Source organism: Myxocyprinus asiaticus, chromosome 38, assembly GCF_019703515.2.
Source record: "Myxocyprinus asiaticus isolate MX2 ecotype Aquarium Trade chromosome 38, UBuf_Myxa_2, whole genome shotgun sequence".
NCBI lineage: Eukaryota > Metazoa > Chordata > Actinopteri > Cypriniformes > Catostomidae > Myxocyprinus > Myxocyprinus asiaticus.
The window spans coordinates 10669167-10696536 of NC_059381.1; the positions used below are offsets into that span (position 1 = coordinate 10669167).

A 27370-nucleotide genomic window follows, 5' to 3' on the forward strand; every position below is an offset into this window, starting at 1 on the left:
CTAGTGGAGTTTTCTTTGGTCAGCTAGGTAACATTTGATCACACAACTTTCTATAGCTAATTATGAAAAACTATTGAGTTTATTTTATTTAAATTTTTAGATGTGTGTAAATCGCTTGGTAAATATAATATCATTGTAATTCAATCAATATCTTGGGGATGTTGGCATGCATGACCATGTTTTACATCACCATTCAGATTTATCAAAATAAAATTTACATCATAGATAAGGGAATACACCAATGGTGCCATTATTTTAATGTCAACACAAACAAGACAAGCTTATTGTTTATCAGTTGTTTCAACTGCAATTCTGCAAGCATTATGCAAGCATCTGCAAGAATTATAAAATTTAAGTAAACCTGTATTTAATGCAGATTCATCTGTGGTCTCCCCTGAGCCCCCATGGCCAGTCCTCCAGTCCGGTGTAAGAAGGTGAGTGAGGACAATCATGTTGTCAGTTACTTGCTAGTTAAACTAATTTCGACTATCTTAGATTAAACTTAGATTATCTAATATATTTTAACATGGTGATGACTGGCTGACATAGATTTAGAAGTCAACTTGCACCATCTAAGCACATCTTGTGTACAGAGCCTGGACTCTCTGCCCAGTAACTGCCAGAAAGCATCCTATGTCAGAGAGGGAAGAGGGTAAGAGTAAAATATGTTTAATCTAGGTTGTATTAGCTTCTATCAAGCCCTTGGATTGGATTGATTGAATATTATCCTTACAATTCAACTCCCTTGTAAAAAAAAGTGATGCTGTTTACTCAAATCTTTGAGAGATATGCCAACAGCATTATTTTCATGTCAACACAAGGTTCATTGTTCATTAGTATATATATTTTTAGTGTATTTATTCTATATTTTGTTTTGTATTTATTTCACTGACCATGTGTGTTTGTGTTTGTTACTTAATAAAAGTAATTTCTTATGAGAACGCATAGGGATTCTTTACTTTTGTCTCTGTCAAGAGAAAGAGAAAATGTAGCGGGGGTGTCCAAGAATGGTGCAGTGCAGCCTATCCAATACCACCAATGTGTGTGTGTTGATGGGAGGGCACTGTATCATTCTTTCAGGGGGCCCCAGATTACCTTGCTATGGCCCTGTCTGCGTGTGTCCCCTATGCATGCATAGCTCACTCTTAACTGACCTACAATTAATCAAAGCGCCCTCTACCGAGCTGTGTATAATTGCTTTTCCAATTATTAAGTGTATGCCAGGGTGCTTTAAATGAAAACATTATGAGGCATTTATGTGATTATCAATTTACATGCTTGGTCAAACTCTGAAAAATCATCTCAGTCGAATTGCAGGACTAAAAAAGACTTGTTACATGGCCACTTAACATCATTAATATGCACTTATGTTGAAGCACTGCACCTTTTTTTAGTTTTTTGCAATGTATGCATTTTTACTGCAACCGATATGATGAATTCTAGTAATTATAAGTTATTAACAATAATTACAATGTTATTACATAAGAAGTTACTATTTTATGTGTTTGCAGATCAAATTAGACGTTTATGTCTACATATCAGAGGTGATTTACGGCTGACTGTGCTTTTCTCGCAAACACTGATGCAGGTAACTTATCAATGTCGTCTGAAGTGTTGTGAAGTTACGACTCTTTGGAATGCAAAATGAGCAGCTTATTTTCAAAACTCATAGTCCACAGATATGAACACAGACACTATCTAACAGTGTCCTTTAGCATGTCATTCCCTCTGTATTGAATAATCAGCCCCGTCTTATTAAGTAAGTGCTCATGTGCAGCTTCAGCTTTACTGGAGGCTGTTGTTTTGTACATTAACCTCAGTTAACGACACAGGGCCTTGTAAAACCCTGTTCTTCAGGTGGGTCACCTTGCCCTTTTTCATTTTTATCCCCTTCTCTGTCTTATTTATTCGTTTCATGTCCTCCTCTCTTATATACATATTTTATTCATTCTCCATCTCTTTTTTTTATTTTTTATTTATACTACATTTATTCTGTCTTTCCCATATCTATAGTGCTTGCAAAGCAGCACTGTATTGATATTTTTCAAACATTCTGGTTAGGTGAATAATACCCCTAAACAAAAGTATTAAACTTTTGCAATTTATTCAGCCATATTAGGCAGACTGTCAACCTCAGTCACCATTCATTTTCCTTGTATGAAAAAAAGTTATAATGTAAAAGAATGGTGAATAATACTAACATTCTGTCTAACATCTCTATCTGTGCTCCCCGGAAGAAAAAGTCATATGGGTTTGTAATAACATTAGGGTGATTTAACTATCCCTTTAATGTACAGACTTCATTCAGACTTTGTTCCGTAGATAATTTCAGCCTTTTTGCTATTTCTTTGCTATCTATTTTTGCAACCTGGTGTCAGAGAATCACAATACTATACATACATGCAAATTGTTTTTACGAATAGTCCTAAAGTGCTGCAAGTTGACATAAGCCAAACTGTCATAGAAGCACCAAAAAATGACATGGTTGCTTCAGCAATTTTGTTTTTCATCTCACATTTGCTTTTATTACACTATAGGTTATGTTAATGTTTAAGGTTTAGGTTAGGGAGGTTGGTTTTGTTGATTTAAAACTTAAAGCATTAACCTTAAAAACCTCATCTGTTTGGAGAAAATGTAACTAGTTTTAGCGCCACTAGACAATTTCAGAGTGGACATTTGACCTCGGAACTGTCCCGATATGTGTAATGAATCATGATATATCATTTTGCAAAAATGATGCAATCATGTATAATGTTCATGAGATCAGGCTGTTTTTTGTTTGTTTGTTTTTAAATACTTTTTAAGAAATCTAAAAATAAAATATGAAAATCTCCCATTGACTAATATTAATGGACTGTTCAGCATTCAAAATCAATGTGTTGATTCTCATGCACAGCCAACTCAAAACAGTACATGCTGTGCATGGCAATGGCAAAAACAACTCTGATGCAGAATCTCATTTACATAGAACCAAAGGCTAAGACCTAAACTTACCTAAAATGTTTTTTCGGTATTTCCTTCAGGAAATGCAAATATGGACTTTCTTTTCAATCTGTCCAATATATATCCACTCCTAGTCACACACACATGCATACACTGTCACACTGTGGACCGGTAAGAATGTTAAGTGCATGTGTCCATTTCAGAAACCGGTGTTTGAATACAGATGACCATGAATACCGTATGCCTAGGGGGATCAAAGCCTCCCAGCAGCAACTACCTGACACCCTTTTTACCCAAGAGATACAAAGTGACGCTTCTCAAACCGAGATGGTAATTTACAGCGATACACCTTCCTCTTTCATACCTTTCTTTCTGCCTTTGCCCTTCCTGTGTCTTTCAATTGTAGTTCCTCCTCTCTACCTTTCTCCTCATTACATCCACAATCTCTCCCGTCAACTCTCTTTGTGGCCTCAGTCAGAGAGAGCAATACAGGAACAGGTTCGTGATTGCCTAGCAAGTGTCAGAGCCACAATGCATCCCTGAATATTTTATTTAAGCAATGCTGGTGTGCATTTCACCCTGTTCCCATTTCAACCTTACGGCTCATCAATAACAGTAGTTCCCTTCTCTGTCCAAATATGCAATGATCTGTGATTCGGACCCCATTTCTCTTTTGATTAGTCTGGCTAAGATAGGAACAGATACAAAGGACATTCTTTAGGTCATCAAAGCAATGCAAATATACAGAGTCTGATGTGCTATGCAGCTTGATGACTGAATTTCACTCAATTTGCATAAAAACAATATAACTTCACAATGGAGGACAAAAAAAGGAGGGTCTTTGAACAGAAATAGACTTGGAGAAAAGGTCCTGGAGGCATTTTGTGTGATATCGTGAGCATACTGTACTGTATACGGAGAAAGGAGATTACTCTGACTATAAATAAGTTTATAACTCTGAGCATATACACTCTATATTGCGGCAGTCCCGAGGTGAAATGTTCACTGTGTTGTGCTAAAAGAGGGTTAAATTTTCTCCCAAACAGATTGAGTTTTAAATTAACAAAACCTACAGTACCTCCCTACCCTAATTCTGAAAGCAAAACCTCACCAGTAGTGTCATAAAAAGCAAATGTGACATGGAAAACGCATTTGCTGAAGCAACCACGTCATTTTGTAGTGTTTCTATTACACTTTCAGCTCACATGTTGACTGGCGTGCTCTGTTTGACCAAGCTTGTAAAAGTAGTTGGTTATGTAATAACAACATTAAAGTGTATCGCCTTACAAGTCATGAACTATAGTAAAAGTATTTGTCACAAGATTGATGGCCACAAAAAATAATTTTGACTTCCCCTCCTTTTCTTTTAGAAAAGTGAAAATCTTGGTTCCATAAGGCACTTACAATGGTAGTGAATGGGGCTAATCCGTAAACTCTTAAATACTCACTATTTCAAAAGTATGGCCACAATACATAAATAATATGTGTGTTAACATGATTTGTGTGATAAAACACTTACTAACCTTTTCTGTGTAAAGTTATAGCCAATTTTATAACTTTGTTGCCATGACGATGTAGTCAACAAATCCTAAAACCCTAAAATGACTGTAAAAATGACAATTTAAACATCTTTAAAGCTCAAATAATACATGAGTTTTAAGAGAAGAATTAATGTAAGTGCTTTTATAAAATTTTAAGCTTCACATTTCTGCCTTTAAACCCTCCAAAAATTGGCCCCATTCACTTCCATTGTAAGTGCTTCACTATAACCTCCATTTTTGCTTTTTTTTTTAAAGAAAAGGACGGACGAGTTGAAATTATGTTTTGTGGTAATCAACATTATGCCACAAATGCTGTCAATTGAGCTTAACTTGTATTGAATCTGGAATGTTCCTTCAAATTTAAAATTCAATTTCAAATGTATTCATAATCAAAAAAAATAAATAAATGAAAACTAAACTGAAATGATTAATGTGAACTAAGATATAAACCCAAAATAAAAAAAATAAAAAAATATTTTCAATTAATGTTGGATGGTCTAATTTAATTAATCTCCCAAGATTGACATCAGACTAGGTGTATTCTGTCAAAAAGAAACACCCAATAAGACAAAAAGAATCCACTTTATTGACATGCAAAACAACCAAACACAGTTCGCTTGTGATGCTGTGTGATTAAAAGTAAAACTCGTACAGAAACAAAATAAAAGGAAACTAAATCTTGTCATTTTCGAAAGATAAAAAAACAAACTATTAATGAGCATTTAAAGCTAAACTCAAACTAAAAATAGAATACAAAATTACATAAAAATTAAAAAAAATTACATTTTAAAGAATTACAAAAATCTCTGCTACAGAAACTATTTTCAAAATCAAAATCACCCCTGTGATTTTACTCACTCCACCAGTTCTCTTTTAAAAACAGTGTCAACCAGGCCAAACGGGAGAGAACATTGTGTTCAAATAACAAAAAAAGCCACTCACCTTTCCTGATGCTGATGCTCCCTGCTCCAGAGAAAGGCTGTGGGAGAGAGGTAAATGGAGAGATTAATATGTACGTATGTGGTCTTCAACCTTTTCCACAAATAGGTTATGAATTGCTATGCAACAAATTGTGTTTTTATAATTATTATTATTTTTATATCTTGGGCTTCAATTGATTAACACAACATGCACCAATCAGCCACAACATTAAAACCACCTGCCTAATATTGTGTAGGTCCCCCTCGTGCCACCAAAACAGCACCAACCCGCATCTCAAAATAACATTCTGAGATTATATTCTTCTCACCACAAAGGTACAGAGCGGTTATCTGAGTTACCATAGACTTTGTCAGTTTGAACCAGTCTGGCCATTCTCTGTTGGGAATATATGTAGTTTGAATATTTCTATAACCAGAGGTGGGTAGTAACATGCTACATTTACTCCAATACATTTACTTGATTAACTTTATAAAAAAAAAAAAAAAAAAAGAGTAGGTTTTTTTTTTTTAACTTTTTACTCTCACTCAAGTAAATTTCTAATTATTTTCTTTTACTTTTACTTCTTTACAATGGGTGGCATTCCTGTCGTTACATTACTGGTTTTAATTTGAATTAATGTGTAACTTATTGAGAGATTACTGAATGGGACTTTTACGAGAGCGAAGTTCACACAGCTGCGCGTGCTGAGCCACTGTCACAGACTGTCACTCAATCACTGCTGCAGCATCAAACTCTTCAAAGTGAAACACATTCTTCGCTCCGCACAGTGAAAAAAAAAGAATAGTTTCCTCATGCAATGCCTTCATTTAACACCAAGACAAGCTGATATTTTAAGATTAAAATCACAGCTCCAATTTAAGGCAGCACGCTGAGGTAAATTTTGGCTCTAATCCTAACGCGGGCTTTGTATTGAGATGGTCATTTTCAGAATGATAATGTAATTGTGCTCTTATGACATCACTTTTAAAGTGTACATTTTTAAATCAGTGCAGCAATATATCAGTGCGCTTTATCCTGCGTCCCGCATGTCATGAGCAATATTTTCGCATTTGTCAGGTGTATTTTGTTGATTCATGTCTTTTATTTTGAAAAGTTTAGTTCCTGTTCCCTAGTCATGTGATGTCTTGTTTTCCCTCCATGTTCATGTGTCATGTTTTCATTGGTTTATTGTTTAATTATCTTGTTATCAGTTCTATTTGTTCATTGGTTTATGTTCTCCCATGTCTTGTATTTAAGCCCTCATGTTTCCATTGTGTCTGGGTCAAGTATTGAATGTGGATGTGATCGTAGATGTTTATGTCAAGCTATGTTTATGTCAAGCCATGTTGATAGTCAAGTCAAGTTCATGTTTATGTTTAGTTTAGTTCACGTGTAGTCAGGGTTATTGGTTCTCACTTTGTAAATAAACTGCACTTGGGTTCTTCATCTTCACGTCATCCTCGTCATTGTCATCATTGTCAGCAGCGGGGTACTGGAAACTATTGCAGCTACTTCAGGTGGATTGACTGTATAAATCCATGTAAACATCCAAGTTAAGTGTAAATCACTGCCATTCGCGTGATCGACAACCGGAGTGCGAACAGACAGCATTTCTGCGCGTGCACAGCGAGGTGCGTGGTGCGAGGCGATCGTATGGCGAAGAGAGTGACTGTGTCCGCAATCGTTCACTCATTCACTATTTCCTATAGAGTGAATGGCAGTTAGTGCACTCTATCTCAGCAGTAAGTGAACGAGATGAATGAATTCAGACACTGACGTATACTCTCTGGGGCTGTCGCAGAAACAATGTTGCATATTAAATTTTACTTGGGCCTTACTTGTTATTCTTATTAAATAATATATTAATACAATAAATCTTAATTCTGTTTGTCATTTTTAATATATACTGTGTGTTAATATAAAGAGTAAACACATTTTATCAAATAAAGAGTACATTTTAAAATGTATCTGTATGTTTTGCCTCTCTATATGTTATGTTATTTTAATCAAGTAATGATTTGTCAAAAAGTAATTTACTACATTCAGCATGAAATAAAACATTGCAGGAGTGAAGGAAGCAGTAAACTCCCAGCTCGTACATCTTCCCCATGGTGGATTGTGGGCAATTAACCATTGTCAAGTGTACATCAAATGTCTATCGAAATTAGAGTGCATTGTGGGTAATAATGAGTGAACAAAAGTTGGGAATGAGTGGCTCACTCAGAATTCAGACACTCCTACAAAATGGCAGACACCCGAAATAGTGCGCTATATAGTGGATAGGGGGCGGTTTCAGACAGAGCGAATGTTCCACGACCGGGGTTGGTGCCCTACACACTAGGCTGCATATATGCATTTAGAGAGTGGCGGTACTGCTGTACAGAACTAATGATCTAAATACTTACGACACTGAAAACTGTAACTACACTGAAATAAGAATCCACACAGGACTTTAAAAGCTATGAAATAGCGAAAGAAGGCATTAATAAAGCATGATCTTGCTTTAGTTTATATTTCAACATTATACATAATGTCTTTGTGGAACATTTTCATGTTTTCACTGTAATAATTACAAAATACATGAAGAAGAATGTGAAAGTGATCTGTTTCTCTGTTTCTCATCCACACCCATCACATCGCTTCTGAAGATACTGATTTAAGCACTGGAGTCGTATGGATTACTTTTATGCTAACTTATGTGATTTTGTTTAGCTTTAAAATGTTGCCACCCATTCACTTGCATTGTATGGACCAAAAGAGCTGAGAAATTCTTCTAAAAATCTTCATTTGAGTTCAGCAGATGAAAGAAAGTCATACACATCTGGGGTGGCATAAGGGTGAGTAAATAATGAGAAGCGTAATTTTTGGGTGAACTATCCCTTTAAAGGCTCTTGTCAGATCTGGATGAATTTGTCAACAAGAAGAGAGGTTTGGAAACATGTCTAGTAATTTGGTGATTCACATTCTTCTCTGCATATCGCCCCCTGCTGTCTAGCAAATATTATGACAAATATTGATCTGTTTCTCACCCACACCTATCATATTACTTCTGAAGATATGGATTTAACCACTGGAGTCTCATGGATTACTTTTATGCTTCCTTTATGTGCTTTTTGGAGCATCAAAATTTTGGCCTACAGAACTAAAATATTCTTTTAAAAATCTTCATTTGTGTTCTGCAGAAGAAAGGAAGTCATACACATCTGGGATGGCATGGGGGTGAGTAAATAATGAGAGAATTTTCATTTTTGGGTAAACTATCTCTTTAAAGTGATAGCTCAGCCATAATTTAATATTCTGTCATAATTTCCCTACCCTCATTTTGTTCCAAACCAGTGTGACACTTTGTATTATGTGGAACACAAAATATATTAGACAGAATGTTAGGGACTGACAGTCTCAGTCACCATTCACTTTCAAAATATGGAGAAAGAAAAACACATTCACTGAAAGAAAAAAGTGACTCAGGCAAACATTCTGTCTAAAATCTCCTTATTGTGTTGCATGGAAGAAAGAAAGTCATACGGGTTTAGAACAACATGATGGTGAATGATGACAGAATTTCCATTAATAATAATAATAATAATAATTCTGTAGCACATGTTCAATGTGTATTATGTAATGGAATATAGGGGAGTAAACGTCTATTATGTCATTTGTGAAAGTAATGAGTTACTCACTACTTAAGTACTCTTTTAATTGGATACTTTCTTACTCAAGTAATTATTTATGTTAGTACTTTTACTTGTACTTGAGTAATTATTTTTTTAAGTAATTGTACTTTTACTTGAGTACAGTTTTTGGCTACTCTACCCACCTCTGTCTATAACTGCTGATCTCTGAAAACATCCAGTGAGGGGCAGTTCTGCGGACAGAAACGCCTTGTTGATGACAGAGGTCAACAGAGAATGGCCAGACTGGTTCGAACTGACAAAGTCTATGGTAACTCAGATAACCGCTCTGTACAATTATGTTGAGAAGAATAGCAGCAGATTGGTGTATAGAGGTTTTTCTCAGATCTATTGGAGTTTTACTGTCTATAACTTTTGGAAAAACAGTTTTATACAACAAATTTAAGAATAGAATTTAATTTATGACATTAAATATCTTAATCTCTTGTTGGCCAAGTTTTGTCATGTTAATTGTGACTCAAGTTTAATAAAAACCACTGGAAAAAGTAATTGTATGTTTTCACATTATACATGCAGTAATGATACTGCATGTATACATATTTGACATATGAGAACATATATGAGAACATATATCAGAATTGAGGATTTCAGAGAGCCAGATGAAATATTACATTAAATTACATGACACAATATATGATTCAATACGAAACGATATGATATATGATTTGACAGTATGATATGATGATGATATGCAATATATGATACAATACAATACATGAGATGCTTAGTTATGTCAACCCAACTGTATTGTTCTTGAATAAATAAATAACAATAAACAATTTTTAAACAGGCACACGACTAGAAAATACAAAAACAGTGCAGTTAGTTTTCTTTTTTTTTTTTAACTGAACAGTGGGTACTCCAAGATTTGCTTTAAGTAGTATATTTGTCTCTTCATGTGAACAGTTATATTGATACCTGTGTTGACCTGTTGTCAGTATCTATTACATGGCAGGATGATGGTGTTCGCACCTGATGGTATAGCCATTGTACAGTTCACATGTCTAATTTTGTTTTTGATATTGAATTTTTGATGTCTTTTGTTTTTCTATGTCTTAGTTATAGCCATGTTTGTATAAATTATGTACCTTTGTGAGTCTTGTGTCCTATTTAAGATAATATTGATGTGATTTCTTGATATGTGCTTATGGATATATATGGGTGTGTCTTATGTGTAAATGGAGTCTGATGAAGAGCATGTGGCTCAAAACGTCATGTTTTTTAATTTTCTTGTCGTGCACTTGTTTAAAAATTGTTTTGGGGGATTCGTGTTTTCCATGATTTTTGATACAGTGTCTATTCTAACAAAGATTAACTGCTATTCAAAAACAATATATATTATATACTGTGTGTGTGTGTGTGTGTGTGTGTGTGTGTATATATATATATATATATATATATATATATATATATATATATATATATTCAAGAAGAGTACAGTTGGGTTGAAATAACTCAGCATCTCATGTATCATATTGTATCATATATTGCATATCATCATATCATATTGTGTTAAATCATATATCATATCATATCGTATCATATCATATTGTGTCATATCATATCATATATAGTATCATATTGAATCATATATCATGTCATGTCATTTAATGTAATATATCATCTGGCTCTCTGAAATCCTCAATTCTGATTGGTCAATCACGGCATTTTGCAGTGAATATGTTGAATATGTTTCAATATTGACTGCTAAATTGTATAAATGACTGTTGTCCCAAACAACTGATTTTCTACTGTGCTAGTTTCATATTTCTCTAATCAGTCTTATTCTTCTCGAATACTAAAATACAGGTCATTTGAACTCAGATCAATATTCTAGGTCCATTTATTTATGATCAAACTTGTAATAACCAGTATAAATTATTAGAGAAGTATCAAGCACAGCAAGTTATCAAATTGTAAGTACATTAGTAACATTATTGATAGGTACTAACACATCCCTTTGCCAGTTCTGTCCTTGGCTTTGGCTTAGGTTCATACCCCAGTCCACCAAGAGCTTGATAAAAAGCTTTGTAATAAAATGCCAACTAGCATTTTTCCCCTGGCATCAGAGCCAAGCGCCCCAGCTCACCTCATCAGCTAACCTCTATTAAAAAGAAGCACCACAGAGCAAAAGACACACCTGAGCTGTTTTATGATCCTGTTAGTCTGATACACACACACACACACATTTTTTAAACAGACCAGTAGCATCTGAAATAATCCAATGAGCTCCTCAGTATTTACAGTTCTCTGAATGTGGGTGGCCCTGAGGTTTGTGAGGACACTGATGTTTGATTCAAAAAGATCAGCAATTGTATGATATGATCTTAGAACAGTAAATCCCACTCAATCACCTCAGTCCCAATTAAATTAGCTTGGCTGAACTGTACATTTCTCTCAGTTTATTAAACAAAAACACTAAGTCGCATCACCCAGAAATGATTTGTTCTGTATTTAAGAGCAAATTAAAAAAAACAGCATACTATTTATCTTAGTGAGAAAAAAGATTAGCTAATGAATTGCTCAAAATATAAAAAATCATTTTACAGATATGTAGATATTTCTGGAAATATACACTCACTGAGCACTTTATAAGGAACACTATGGTCCTAATAAAGTGCCTGCATGTGGTCTTCTGCTGTTGTAGAACATCCACCTCAAGGTTTGATGTGTTGTGCATTCTGAGACGCTATTCTGCTCACTACAATTGTACAGAGCGGTTATCTGTTACCGTAGATTTGTCAGTTCGAACCAGTCTGACCATTCTTTGTTCACCTCTCTCATCAACAAGACTTTCCATCCACAGAACTGCCACTCACTGAAAGTTTTTTTGTTTTGTTTTTGGCACCATTCTGAGTAACCTCTAGAGATTGTTGTGCGTGAAAATCCCAGGAGATCAGCAGTTACAGAAATACTCAAACCAGCCCATCTGGCACCAACGATCATGCCATGGTCGAAATCACTGAGATATTTTTTTTTCCGTTTCTGACGGTTGATGTAAATATTAACTGAAGCTCCTGTCACGACCGGCTCAGAGACGTGGCAAATTACAGGAGGACACAGTGAATCGGTGGGTTTAAGTTAATTGAAACATATTTATTAAATGAAACAGAATGATTTTAAGCAACATAAATGACAGTAAGCAACATGTTTGTCTGTGGTGTCGGCGATTGCATGGATGTAAATTAGTGTGAAAAGCATTTAAAAAAGCTGACAACAATACTCACAAAAGAAAACTTAATCAACTCAGAAATAAACCAAAAACAAGCAAACAATCAGAACCGCTGGAAGAAGTTTCCCCTCTCCTCCCAACGCCACACTAACAAAAGCCCAGCATTTATAGAGCTAACACAGGTGCAAGGAAACAACGTGACGATCCTCACAGCCACACCCACTGGCCGGTCCTGGCAGGTAAGCGGGAGACCCGTCACACTCCTGACCCATATCTGCATGATTTTATACATTGCACTGCGGCCACACGATTGGCTGATTAGATAATCGCATGAATAAGTAGGTGTACAGGTCTTCCTAATAAAGTGTATAACAGAGGTGTTCAGTTTGTTGTCCTAAAACCTGAATGAGAATTAGCATTTTGAGCGGAATTTCGAATATTGAAAGATTTATATTCAACTTTAAAAATGCTTTCGAAAATTAAGTTGCTAACAAGTTGCTACATAAGGACTACAATGGTTGTCCATTCAACACATTGTTCGTCAAGCACGTACAACCTTATTTTACTCATAAATCAAAAACCGTTATTCTAAAAACCCATTAGAAATCCTAGAGGGAACCCTTTGCGAATTAACCTTCTGGATTGGCCTAAAATTGATGACATGACTAAACAGCAAGCAATAGACAAGGCCTTTGGGGGCCTTCAGAGAAATCAGTGTATGAATATTTATTACTTGAATATATAAAGAACAAAATATAAAAAGTGCTTTTCATTAAAGGTACAGACATTTTGGTGGCACATTACTTTTTCCCTGCAGGATGTTGAAGACAGCGAAACCTGACATAACTGACACACCAGGAGCTGGAGAATCTAGCTAGAGACTTTGGAAACTTTTCATTTTGTTCACTGCTTCATTAACAATGAGTTATTACAGACTGATATCATATAGAGAGGCCAGCAGTGCAGTCTGAGCAACCTGCCATACCGAAACTGATGTGATTTAGCCAAGCATATAGGGCTGACTTTAATCAACAGAGCTGCACAATTATATCTTGATATTTTTCAGCCGTTTGTGTCTACAATATTTATATACTGTATCAATATTTATATTTTTGCTCTGAAATGGTTTAAAAGGGTGATTTTTTTCTTCAATCAGCAGACCAGTTATTTTGACCAAACAGTCATTATTGCCAAGTAGATTAAAAATGTTTAAAGCAAGTAGCAAATAACTTATTTTCATATTTTCCACCCTGTTATTCACTAAATCAGGGTTTTACAAACTTTCTGATGCCAAGGATCCCCAAATATGATGACACTCTTGCAAAGGACCCCCCTTCCTAATACATATACTTTATATGTTCATGTATAAAGACCTTTTTTCACTGTGTGTGAAAAATAGTAAGTGTAATATTATAAAGACAAAATGTAAGATGTCATTATACAAAAGCAAAAATAAATTATTAAAATATCTGTAAAATTTTCTCTCTAAAAATATTTACTTTATAAGTTAACTTTTTATCTTCTCTTCACTATTAATGCTAGATGTATAAACCTGAATACATTTTCAATTCAGATGTATTAGTATAGTGCCTTTTTTGTATAAAGCAGTTTCTCTTACTCACCCTGTGACACTGCTGCTAGCTGAGCTCTCTGTGATCTGTGAGCTGGCAATCCACTTGGTCTCCCCAACTACGGTGCGGGCGTGCGGCAGTCGCCCAACATCCTTTACTGTCATCATCAGGTGGTGTGAAGACTTTAGCACGCGTACGGCCTCGTCATGCGGGATGCTGAGGAAACTCTGACCATTAACTTCCAGGATCTGATCCCCCACCTGCGAAGAGGATGGGGCAGATAGAGGAGAGGTTGGATGGGCTGGTGCAGGCAGAGCAGGACAGCGGGTGGAAGGGGGGCGTAACGGGGGTGGAGTCAGGGGCGGGTTGGCCTGGACATCCAGAGAACAGATATTGGTGGAATGGCAGAGTGGTGTATTCAGGTCAAATTTGTGAAACAACAGAGAAGTTGGTGGATTTGATTAGATGTAACACAAAGAAAGTGATTTTGATGAATGATTGTGAAAAACTAGGCCATACATACCCATTGGCCAATGGTTTTTAACTTGTTTTGCTTCAGAACCCATATTTGCATTTTATTATTTGAAATTAACTTTTTTCCTACTGTCCGTGACCCAACCATAACAGACCTGCAACCCACCAGTTGAAAAACACTGCCATGGACAAACACGCATATGCAAAATTGTTTGCACTGTTTTTCATATCTGTTTAGCAGAGTTTTCCATATCTGTTTAGCAGAGTTATGACATGCTCCCCAGTCACTTCATCCATTCATCCTCCAACTCTTTCAATGTGCTCTTTATCTTTTTCCAATGCTCCCTATGCTTGTCAATCATTTATCATTGTTCCTTCTTTGGCAGTCAAACGCTGAGCAAAATAGGTATTAACCCATCACAAGAGCAAACTGGCTCCATTTTGTGCTTTCGCTCTCTCGCTCTCTCTCTCTCTCTCTCTCTCTCTCTCTCGTTCTCTCTCCTTTCTGTTTTCTAACCATCTCTCAAGCTCTCAAGTGAACTAGTGAACTGCTTTGCTTTTTACTACCAACATAGGCAGTTGTCTTCTAAGGCCACATCCATAATAACCCGTTTTTAATTGAAAGCGGACTCATAATTGATTTTAATAGAGTTTGCCATTGCCATGTTACTAAGATACACTGTGACACCAATAAAAAAGTATATAGCTGCAAGCTGCAATTATGGGGCCAAGCAAATATTAAGCAAGTTGTTATGTCTGCATCAATATGCTTGTATAACACTGATTATATGCATTTTCTTCTAGGAACAGCCGCAACACCATGAGAATGGGGAAAACAACTTGTTCTTCCTTTACAGCTTGTGAGCGTCAGCCCAACAACATGCAGCCTGGAGCGCCCTCCAGTGGCAACAGGTAAGGATGAATTAACCCAAAAAGATCATCGTTTCTCCCCTCTTAATCAAATTCCCATAAATCCAAACTTATAGAAACACAGGGAATTCAACTTAAAGTATGGCAATAACGTGATCACTTAATGTAACTGAACACTATTAGTTGGTGTCATTCCAAATTTTATAAATTTTATAAATTAAGTCTGTTAGGTGGTTTGTGGACCCGAACAGGAAACCTCTTAACACTTTGAGAAGATGTAACGGATGATTCCGAGAGCTTTGTTTCACCTTGGTCTGAAGCACACATATTTGGTTCACTGACCGGCAAAGACAATTTCTGTCCAGCATTGTCTGGTGTCTGCGATGGAATGTCCACTGATTGAGGTAATTCGGTGGCTTTGGAAATTTCAGGATGACAGTCTAACCTTTGATCCGCATGTCTTTTCCAGAGTTGAAATTTCCCACCTCTACAGTATAGGACACTGGTCCTGTCTGAGAGGAAACAGTACCAGTTTTCCACTTTTCCTCTCCATGCCGATAATCCCAGACCAGCACTGAGTCACCAACATCAAACTCTCTGTGTTTAGAGTGAACAGACCGGTAAGAACACTGGGCCCTTTGTGCCTGATCAACAGCATTAGCCACACTAGGTTTCAGTTTGCGATGTAAGAACAGCATAGCAGGGGTTTCCCTTGTTGTGCTGTGTGGGGTATTTCTGTACTGTAGCAAGAAGGCATCCAGTCTCTGTTGCAATGATATTGGCTCTTTGGAGGATTTCAGAGAATGTTTAAATGTCTGCACAAAGCGCTCCACCAGACCATTTGTGGCAAGGTGGAATGGGGCATAGCACACATGTTTCACACCATTAGCTTTTAGAAAAAAGCCAAACTCATCTGATGTAAATTGTGGGCCATTGTCACTTACCAGAGTTTCAGGTATGCTATAACGACTGAATAAGCCTCTCGTACTGAGGTCTTAGACGATGTTGTGGAATCCATCACGTGGACTTCTTACCATTCTGAGTTAGCATCGACAACCACCAGGAATATCTGCCCCTCAAATGGACCAGCAAAGTCGATGTGAATACGTTGCCAAGGAGCTCCGGGCCATGGCCAAGGTTGTAAAGGTGAGAGACAGGGAGATTTTTGGTTTTGCTGGCATGACAAGCAGGTCTTGGATTTCTCTTCAATTTGCGAGTCAATACTGGGCCACCAGATGTAGCTGTGTGCTAGAGCTTTCATTTTCACTACACCCGGGTGTCCCACATGCAGATCCTCTAAGACTCTTTGTCTAAGGTTGGGTGGAACAATAACTCGCTGTCCCCACATTAAACAGTCCTGCATTAAAGAGAGTTCCCCTTTTCGGATGAGGAATGGTGTCAATGCATTATCGGAGTCCTTGGTGGATGGAAACCGCCCTGAGGACACCACCTCCACCACACGAGAAAGAATAGGGTCTGCTCTGGTTTCTTTGTGAATGTCTGCACTGCACACCGGTAGAGCTTCCACATGGTTAATGAGGTAAGCCTCTACTGAATCCTTTTTGTCCTTGTGCAACACAGGCAATGGCAAACGGGATAGTCCATCAGCATTTCTATGGTCGCTGGCACTTCTATACTGGATCGTGTAATTGTGTGCTGCAAGTAAAAGAGCCCACCTCTGGAGTCTCACAGCAGCCATGGATGGAGTGGCTTTGCTAGGGCTGAGGATGGTAGTAAGTGGATGGTGGTCGGTCAGTAAGGTAAAATGGCGTCTGTAAATGTAAGTATGAAATTTTCCGACTCCAAAAATGACTCCTAGTGCTTCACGTTCTAACTGGGCATAGTTTTGCTCAGACTTGATCAAAGTTCGAGACGCGAACGCTATCGGTCTCTCCTGACCGTCAGGCATCACATGGGAAAGCACAGCTCCTACCCTGTAGGGTGAAGCATCACAAGTCAAACGAACTGGGAGTCTTTGATCATAATGAGTGAGTACACTCGGGGTCAACAACTGAGCTTTGGCCTCCTGGAAAGATTTCTCGCACTCCAGAGACCAGTTCTATTTTGTATTTTGTGCAACACTGCATTTAATGGATGAAGAATTATAGCCAGGTTCAGAACAATTCTTGCATAATAATATACCAGTCCCAGAAAAGATTGAAGCTGGCTAACATTAACTGGAGCCGGCGCCTCTGCAATAGCACGCAGCTTGTCTGGGGACTTGTGGAGCCCTGCTGCATCAATCACATGTCCCAGATACTCCAGTAAACTCTTGAAAAACTCACTTTTCTCCGGTTTCACGAGAAAGCCAAACTTCTCCAGCCTACTCAGTACCGCCTCAAGATTTGTCAGGTGATGAGCATCATCTTTTCCTGTGACCAGGATATCGTCCAGGAAACAATGAACGTACGGTAGCCCCTGAAGTACTTGCTCCATCACTCTTTGGAATATGGATGGTGCTGATGTTATTCAAAAGGGTAATCTATTATACGAAAACATGCCCTTCTGAGTAGTTATTGTGAGGTATTTTCGGGAGTTCTCATTAACTGGCACTTGCAGGTAAGCGTGTGAGAGATCTAGTTTGCTAAATCGCTGCCCTCCGGCCAGTGAAGCAAATAAATCCTCAAACCATGGTAACGGATAATGTTCCACACAAAGTGCTGGATTTACGGTTATTTTGAAATCTCCACAAATTCTCACGTTGCCACCCTTCTTGACTACTGGCATGATGGGGGTTGCCCATTCACTGAACCAAACAGGTGAAATAATTCCTTGTTTCAACAGGCGGTCTAACTCCGCTTCCACATTAGGTCTGATTGCATATGGCACAACACGTGCTTGGAAGAATTTTGGCCGTTGTCCTGGTTTCAGATTTAAGGAAGCTTCTAATCCGTTGAATGTTGAAAGTCATCACTGAATACTTTTGCATATTTTTTTAGGAGAGAGTTCAGAGTCTCTTCATTTGTCTGGTGTACAGCTCTCACAGTTTTGATTTCACGCCAGTTGAGTCGAATTCTTCGGAGCCATTCTTGTCCAAAAAGTGGTGCTGCATCACCTTTTACCACAGGGGTAGTCGAACATTTTGTTTGTTCAACTTAATGCGCACTTTGATGACACCCTCTGGAGAAATCACTTCACCCATGTAAGTCTTGAGGACAATACTTGTGTGGTGCAATCGAATATGGCTCAGCTTAGCTCTGTACAGTTCACTTGAAATGAGAGAAACCGCTGCTCCCGTATCCACTTCCATGTCTATCGGCAGTCCTTCAATTTTAGGTTTCACTTTCATCACTGATGACATTGAACTAGTTGAGTTTTGCATTTTACTCACTCATGAAGTATCATCAAGTACCGCAGTCACTTTGTGCAGTGTCAACTCAGCATCAGTATCTGAGGTTGTGTCATCGTCACTTCTTTCTGCATTAACATCCACCTTATGAATTCACCTTTTCTTCATCTGGTCCTTATTTTTCATGAACTTCCCCTTGACTGCTGTTTTGGGTACTTTGTCACCCATTTTCTTACTTTTACACAATTGTGACACTGTTGTTCCTTATAGAAACATTCGCTTTCAATGTGGTTGGACTTCCCACACCGGTAACATTTCTCTCTGGATGATGCTGATGATAGGGACATTGCATTAACTTTCAGTGAGTTACTCAGGTGCTGTGATTCCCTAGACACAGCTTCCATCAACATTGCTATGTCCACAGCCTTTTGTTATGTGAGAGCCGTTTCTGTCAACAACTTCCTTTGTATCGACTCGCTACTCAACCCGCACACAAATCTGTCCCGCAGTACGTCATTCGAATTATCGCCAAACTCACAGTGTTTCGCTAATTAGTGTGAACAATAGTGTGTTCACAATTTCATCATACTTCATAGACCCAGGCTTAACCAGTGCAATGAGACTGCGTAAGAGTCCGTACGTTGATGCCCCCACGACATTGAGAAACACTGATACTCTTTTTTCATCACTGATGCCGTTCGCCTCCACAAAATGCTCAAAACGTTCTACATATGTGGACCATTGTTCCCTCGCTTCATAGAATGCTTCGACATGTCCGATGATCGCAGTCATTCTGTACACTTGATCACCAGCTTAATAATGGCAGTGGGAACTTTGTGCTCATCGCCAATTTATGTTATGTCTGCATCAATATGCTAGTATAACACTGATTATATGCATTTTCTTCTAGGAACAGATGCAACACCACGAGAATGGGGAAAACAACTTGTTCTTCCTTTATTGCTTGTCAGCGTCAGCCCAACAACATGCAGCCTGGGGCGCCCTCCAGTGGCAACAGGTAAGGATGAATTAATTCAAAAACATCACACAAGCGATATGTTGCAGTAAGCACAACATGAAGACTCAAAGCTCAACAGAAGTACAACTTTTACACCAGTTTAGGTGGCACTCGAACACCCGACTGGGGTGTATTTGCAATGTTAGCTCACTACTTTACTACATCCAGGAAAAACTAATTTCTATCAGTTTTCACTTTTAATAAACACTACTTTTTGCCAAAAAATATATAGAAAATTAAGCTGCAATCAATAGAGAAAGACAATATTTTTCTGTCAAGCATTTTCTTCCCTATAAATAACTTAAGCCTTTTCCATTTTTAAAGCTCTAAGAACCAGCTTCCTGTTAAAAATTTGGGTCATCCGTTTGCAGACAGTAGGCTATTTGACTAATGTGTCAAATTAAAAATAATTTTATAATTAGTAAAATAAAAAAATAGTATAAAAAAAAGTACAAGTCTCAGTAGTAACCATGCATTACAATGGATTTTTATGGGAAAGAAAATGCATAACATAAAATAGTGTATTTCTCCTTGGATTACAGTGTAATTGTTTTGGCAATAAATAGTGTTTATCACAAGGGAAATGTAAGAAAAATCACACTTTTTCTTTTTTTTTTTTCACTAAATCTGTACTGTATTGTACTTTTAAAAAGTGCTGCAGTTTTTCTCACTGTCATTTAGCTGAATCGCTCTTCCAAAACGAGCACTGAAATATGCAATGTAATGTCATGAATTACTGGTGTTTTTAAAATCATAATGGTGAGAAACAATTATCATGCACTCGAATGCTATATGTTTGACAAAATTTTCCTGCTTCTGACTGAAAACACGGCAGAAGATGTGCGACCTTTTCCCTGACCGCTTCTGTCAAGTGTAGCTTACGTGTAATGTTTAACAGCCAGTATCTCACACAACTCACTTGAAAGGTGTGTATTTCAGCTCCATTTTTCTGATTTGTGAAACATTCTCACCAGTTTGGGTGTGAGACACTAAAATACGGGACAAACGGCGTCCCGTATGGATTTCATACGGAACGCAACTTTGTTCCCTCAAATACGGGACGATTCTATATTATACAGAATGGTTGGCAACCTTAGATGACACAGTTCAAAACAAAATTCAAAATCTCAACCTTAGAATCACAAATTAACAAACAAACACAGTGTGCCACAGTGGACAAGCTGTTGGTTGCAGAACAGGCATAGCAATACAAGACTCAGCACACAAAATAAAAGATACTGCAGTTGCAATCTGTCATTAGTTTATAGCAGTGGTTCTCAATTCTGGTCCTTTTGGATGCCTCCCTATTTAAAACACATTACTCACATCATCAGCTCGTTAGCAGAGAGATCCATAAACTGAACTGAGGCCACATCCACACTAATACGCTTTCATTTGAAAATGCATCTTTTTCTCTACGTTTTGGCCACCGGTCCACACTGAGACGGTGTTTTTGACAGCGAAAACTGAGCTTTTAGAAAACACTCTCCCAAGTGGATACATTTGAAAATGCTGTTTTTGTTATGTAGTGTGGAGAGGGTAAATGGAGATATCTTAAAACAATGGCGTATTTTTTTTTTGTCATGCGACGCAGTCATGTGATCCATTCAACCCAAAACAATCAAGATGGTGCCATGTTGCAGCGGCGTTGTGGTGCCTGTTATTCACTTTGATATCATTTGCATTCCTTCAAAGGCAATGGAAAGTTTCCTCAGAACTGCTGTCTGGCGATGGAACTTGAGGACAATTTCAGAAATTGTGCATCCTCGTTTTCCTTTCCTTGCTTTCGTTTCTTGCATCCTAGCTCAACCCTGTAAGGAAACAAGGAAAGGATGCAAGGAAAGGAAAAGATGACAGAGGAATCAAAGCAAGATGTTTTTGTAAAAGGAGAAGACCTTGCTTACTCAAGCGTCACTTTAAAGCTCCGTCTTTGTGCAGCTGTATTACATAGGAGTGCATTACATCCGTTATGTTGTTGAAACTTCATTAAATGGGGCTTGAGGATGGAGGAGCGAGGAAACAAGGATGCACAGTTTAAGAAATGAGCAGCACCCAATGTGCAGTGCTGTAGGTCCCCAGAGCCAGAATTGAGAATCACTGATTTAAAGCATCCATTTGATTACTTTAGATCCTTAGCCAATGAAATCAGATTATATTGTGCACAGCAAGATGCAAAGTCAAGAACAACAGAAGTTATGATCTTGTACAATACTGGATTCAAACTCCCATTTTCTCAAACGTTCTGATAACAAGTCAGGACACAAACATTCTTCTCCACAATAGACCTGCTGATGTTTCATAGCGAAACAGGCATCGCAATATGCGAGTCAGCACACAAAAGCCTTGCTAAGATACGGCTGTTGCAAACTTTGATATACAACATCAGATACATTTTGTCTGGCATGGTTTGACAATCATTTGAGCCAAATGAAGCATTCACTTCTAATTGACATATTCATGGTCAGCTTTGTTGGCATGTTACAGGAAAACAGTTTGGAATGTAAAAAACCTTTTGATATAACTTTTTGCCAACTGGGTCTCAAGATTATCTGACCAAAATTTGTATGACGCAAGAAATCTAAAGAGATCAGAGCAATGAATTTATGCCAAGGATTTCTAAAGTTATAAGGACTTGAACATGATTAACACTAGGTGGCGCTGTACCTCAACTGCTCAGGTTAGTTAAGGGCATGGTGCTTTTAATGTTTCCCAAGTTTTGTTTCAATACGGCAACCCGTTCATAAGATACAGCATTTTTTTATGTTTTTGATTCAAATTTCTAAATGGCGGGCATGCGATAAGACCAATTAGGAATAATTGGTATGCCTGGATTTCATATTAACACTACACTCATGATTTTAGAACAAACATTTTAAAAGTTATGGACAAAAGAAGACATTTTTGCTATTTTAGCATAATCATGCTGCACACTGTACCTTTTGGAACTGCCTTAATTTCAGGGGCAAGCCTATGATGCTTTAAAATGCTGCTTTGGTAGGTAGCTCACTAGGTTATGTAACAGAGCCCCCCTTCCCTCTGGATCAATACCTGCGGATTCTGAAATGCTCAAGGGTAATTAAAGAGGCTCTGCAGTAATCATGATATTAATAAATGATAGTATTGATCAATTTGGACATAATACGTCTTTGTTTTAACATAGAACACAAGAGATATTTGAAATCGATGTGGCAGGTACAGGAGCACTTGCTTTCCCTAACGAAACCCCCATTACTAGCTCATTTGTTTATCTCCCTGTCTTTCTCTTCTGCGTATCACTTCAGAGTATTCCAATATTGTGTGAGATACCCAACTGAGGTTGAGAGAGAGAGAGGACTCTTTCAGTGCTCACTTTAAGTGCAGACAAAGGCATAGTTCACCTAAAAATGAAAATTCTGTTATCATTTACTCACTCATACCCACGTGTGTGTGAGAGAGAGAGAGCCAAGGGAGAGTGTTCTGTGGCAAGGTGGCTTTCATTTGCTTTAACCTCCCCATTTCAGCGCTTTTGCCACTAAATTTGGGTTACCTACCTGTAACAAGTTTAAGGATGGGAAAGGAGGAGGCAGGAACCGACTGAACCATCAAAATAATATTTAATTTAATCAAAAAGACACACAACACAAACACACACACTGCAGCTGCGTGTGGCTCTCTCTCTCCCGAACTGCTGCATTCTGCTGCACTTATCCCTCTCCTCAGCTGATTAGCCCGACTGGGGGCCGGGCATGCATAGTCATGTCCCAGCCCTGCCCTCCTCTTCTTCACAATACAGAAGCCACAAAGAACACAACACAATTCCAATGCCATGGTGATGAAATCCCACGGCATCCATGCCACCATCTGCCATTTAATCTTCTCTGAACTCCTCTGCATCCTTAGCCCTTAATGGTCCTGACCTTTACACCCTGGTGGGCGTGAATTCTGATAGATCAGAAGGCACGTGGACCCGTTGTATTAAGATGGTATTATCATGAGAGAATGAAGGTCAATTCTCCTCATCTTCACATTACATTCAGTTTCTCTTTTTTCAATCCTTCTATCCCATTTCCTTTTAATGCATTTAGGGCTTTCTTTCTGTAAGAGTGAGGGGGAGCACAAAGAGAGGTGCTTGGCATTTTGAAGGAGTTCCACGTAAACCACGGCATCATTGAGATTTCCTCCTCCCTTCTTTCTCCATAGCCATGGTGAAGGAAGATGATGATGGAAGTGAAGAGAGATGAGAAATCAACTTGGCTGCTTGTTTCCCCCGTTTGGCTCCAATTTCCGGATAGCAATCAGAAATGGTGGCTAAATGCACGTGGCAATTGTGCTTTGTTAAAAATCCAGGTTTGTGAGAGGAATAAAATCAGCTCTGAATTTCCATCAAGATGCCAGAAAGCTGTGCATCACTCATTCCTCATTTAGCAAAGTAGTTTAGAGGTTGCTGCTCAAAGCCAAATACAAGACTATAAATATCCATGTTTACAGATATTCTATCTGTCACTTGCAATGTTGTAATAAATATACTTTTTCCGATTTGTTTTATTTTGGTACTTTTATATAGTTTAGTTAAAATCTCAGTTAGGTTTTTTCAGTTTACCTTTTTTTTTTTTTTTTTTTTAAATCAATAGTTTCCATCTTTATTTTAGTATACAGTAACAACACCTGATTTTTTATCTATAACTGCCAAACCTCAGAGGCTCAATCTCAGTGTTTTTTGAACTTACAAATTACATTCAAAATTGCTATGATCTGCGGTTAGATCTCTCCTAACCTTTGCTTGACTCTATGGAACATGCTTTTCACCCTATTAATTTTATTTTGAGAATTTAGAGCTGTCAAGATTCCTATCAGTCATATTGAGTGCCACGCTCTTCTCTTTTCAGCTGTCCACACAGTGTCAAATAATGCCAATTCACTTGGTTCTTGATGAGTTTTAAAATAAAGTAATTTGCCATGCAAACTTTCGACCAGGGGAGTCATACAGTACACTTTCATTTCATAACTGTGATTTATGGTTACTTTTTTCGGGGAGAGAATAGCCTCGTATGTTGATCATGCTCATCCTATACAATGAAGAATATATCCAACTCCCACTATCCTGAAACCCATGGACAGTCTTTTCAAGGAAGCTGTTCAACATAAGAAAAATCCCTCCGGACTAATAAAAGCCTTTTAGACTGTGGACATGACCACTTTTGCAAGTTTGTAATCCATTTTGAGATGGTCACGCCTCTGTCTGACTGAAAAATATGGTACTTTTAGAGTGGCACCAGAGAAAGGGTCTGTACCCTTTCTGTACCCTGTATATGCTTGCTATATGGCTGTTCTTGTCACTGCAAGTATTACTCAAACTTTAAGTACTCCTGGTGTAGCCTAAGTCTTAAACGCTCATTAAGTACAATGATGAATGAATGACTGGAAGAGCTAAGCACCACTGTGTCCATATTCATAGCACGACCGTTCATCAAACAGAATGAGAGAAAGAATGATGGACAGAGATAGGGGAAGAGACAATGACTTAAATGGGGGTGAAAGAAATGATGCAATGGCACATTGTAAGACCCAAGAAGAATTGAAGGAACATCCTACCCAAACCCAGGACCCCACACAGATTTTTGATTGGATTTTTAATACAACTTCCAAAATAATTATATGTATCTTTGATAATTAAGCTCCATGGCTATTGTAAATAATAATAAAAAAGTTTTCTAAAGTGTTGTGACAGAAATCACCCATTAACATGTCTAAATGTTGTCAGTCCAACTGAGTTGTCCCTTCCGCAGATCATTTGTTTAAACTGAAAATTTTGTCATCATCTACTCCCCCTAAATGTCTTCAAAACTTGTATGACATTTTTCCTGTGGAACACAAAAGGAATTAATATTAAAATGTCAAAGCTGCTCTTACATACAATGAAAATACATGTACTGGCTGTCAAGCTCAGTTGCAGTTTTGCTTGGTTTATTAACAAACCAAAACCAAACTAAACCAAACCCAAAAAAAAAAAAAAAAAAAAAAAAAAAAAATGTCAAAGCTGCAGTTTTGCTTGGTTTATTAACAAAACAAAACAAAAATGTCAAAGCTGCTCTTTCCATACAATGAAAATACATGTATTGTCTGTCAAGCTCAGTTGCAAATTTAGAAAACAAATCAAATCAAAGACAAGACAAGACAAGTCAAAACCAATTTAAACCAAACCAAAAAATAAATAAAAAATTATACCAAGACAAGACAAGACAAAACCAAACCAAACCAAACCAAAGAAAATAAAACACAAATGTCAAAGCTGCTCTTTTCCATTCCAAGAAAATACATGTATTGGCTTCAAGCTCAGTTGCAATTTTGCTTGGTTGATTAACAAACCAAACCAAAACCAAGAAAAGACTTGACAAGACCAAACCAAAAAACAAAACCAATTCATACCAAACCAGAAAAATAAATAAATAAAAAATGAAACCAAGACAAAAAAAAATTAAATAATAAAAATTAAATTAAAAAATTAAATAAAACCCAAAACAAAACAATAACGAGCTTGACAACTTCTGTTCACTGATCATTCATAGTGTCTTTAAAATAATAATTTCTACAATAGACACCTTGCTATAAAAAGTACTGTGAGTTTAAAAACAATTCTAGAAATGTGACTTATAAGAAGGCATTTATTAAAAAATCTATCAGATTTATTTTATGAAAATACTTTACAAAGATTGTGTTTCAGGCCTCAGGTCCACAATATCAGCTAATGCACAAGCAGTTCTTCAGAATGCTGAGTTTCAGTAATGCCTCGCCATAAAAATAAATGTACTAAAAAGCCTTTATCCTTTTATGACTTTAAGTAATTTGACCATTACAAACTACAACAGCGCTCACATTAAAGTGTTGTACCATCCTGCAGCCAAGAAGTGCCCTAATTGTATTGTGCATTCTCCATTTAGTAAAATTATTCAAGCCCAGCACATAACCAAATGTAGTACTACACTAAAGCAAGCACAGAGTAATATATATACATACACACAAAAGACTATGACAGAAGAAACAAAAACAGAAGCAGAGGCTTCAATGAATGCATGCTGATTAACTCTGGCTCTTCTGAGGTCAATGGGGGTTTCTGTACTCAACACTGAGAATGTGGCTCTTGCATCCAGACATAGTGAGCCAAGAGACCCTGTACACACATGACTGTGTGACAACACATAGCTCCAGTGCTATCATTAAGTTTGCTGATGATATGACGGTGGTAGGTCTGATCACTGACAATGATGAAACAGCCTACAGAGTGGAGGTGCACACTCTGACACAATGGTGTCAGGAGCACAACCTCTCCCTCAACGTCAGTAAGACAAAGGAGCTTGTGGTGGACTTCAGGAGAAGAGAAAGAGAACACAGCCCCATCACCATCAATGGAGCACCAGTGGAGAGAGTCAGCAGCTTCAAGTTCCTGGGTGTCCACATCACTGAAGAACTCACATGGTCCATCCACACTGAGGCCGTTGTGAAGAAGGCTCATCAGCGCCTCTTCTTCCTGAGACGGCTGAGGAAGTTTGGAATGAACCGCCATATCCTCACACGGTTCTACACCAGCACTGTAGAGAGCATCCTGACTGGCTGCATCTCCGCCTGGTACGGCAAAAGCACTGCCCACAACCAAAGGGTGGTGCGAACTGCCAGACACATCATCAGAGGTGAGCTTCCCTCCCTCCAGGACATATATGCCCGGCGGTGTGTGAAAAAAGTTCGGAGGATCATCAGAGACTCCAGCCACCCAAGCCATGGGCTGCTCTCACTGCTACCATCAGGCAGGCGGTATCGCAGCATCAGGACCCGCACCAGCCGACTTCATGATAGCTTCTTCCCCCAAGCAATCAGACTTTTGGACTCTTGATCTCTCACGATCAAT

General features: G+C 37.9%; 1 protein-coding gene across 2 annotated transcripts in view; it reads right to left on the reverse strand.

The window, feature by feature from the left end:
- Window positions 1-27370, reverse strand: part of whrna (whirlin a) — a 179190-nt gene that overhangs the window by 71951 nt on the left and 79869 nt on the right. For both annotated transcript variants that reach the window (XM_051678240.1, XM_051678238.1), the window contains exons 5-6: window positions 13892-14100; window positions 5427-5463 (exon numbers count right to left, since the gene is read on the reverse strand). In XM_051678240.1, coding sequence (XP_051534200.1) covers window positions 5427-5463; window positions 13892-14100 — 246 coding nt within the window. The remainder of the gene's footprint in view (window positions 1-5426; window positions 5464-13891; window positions 14101-27370) is intronic.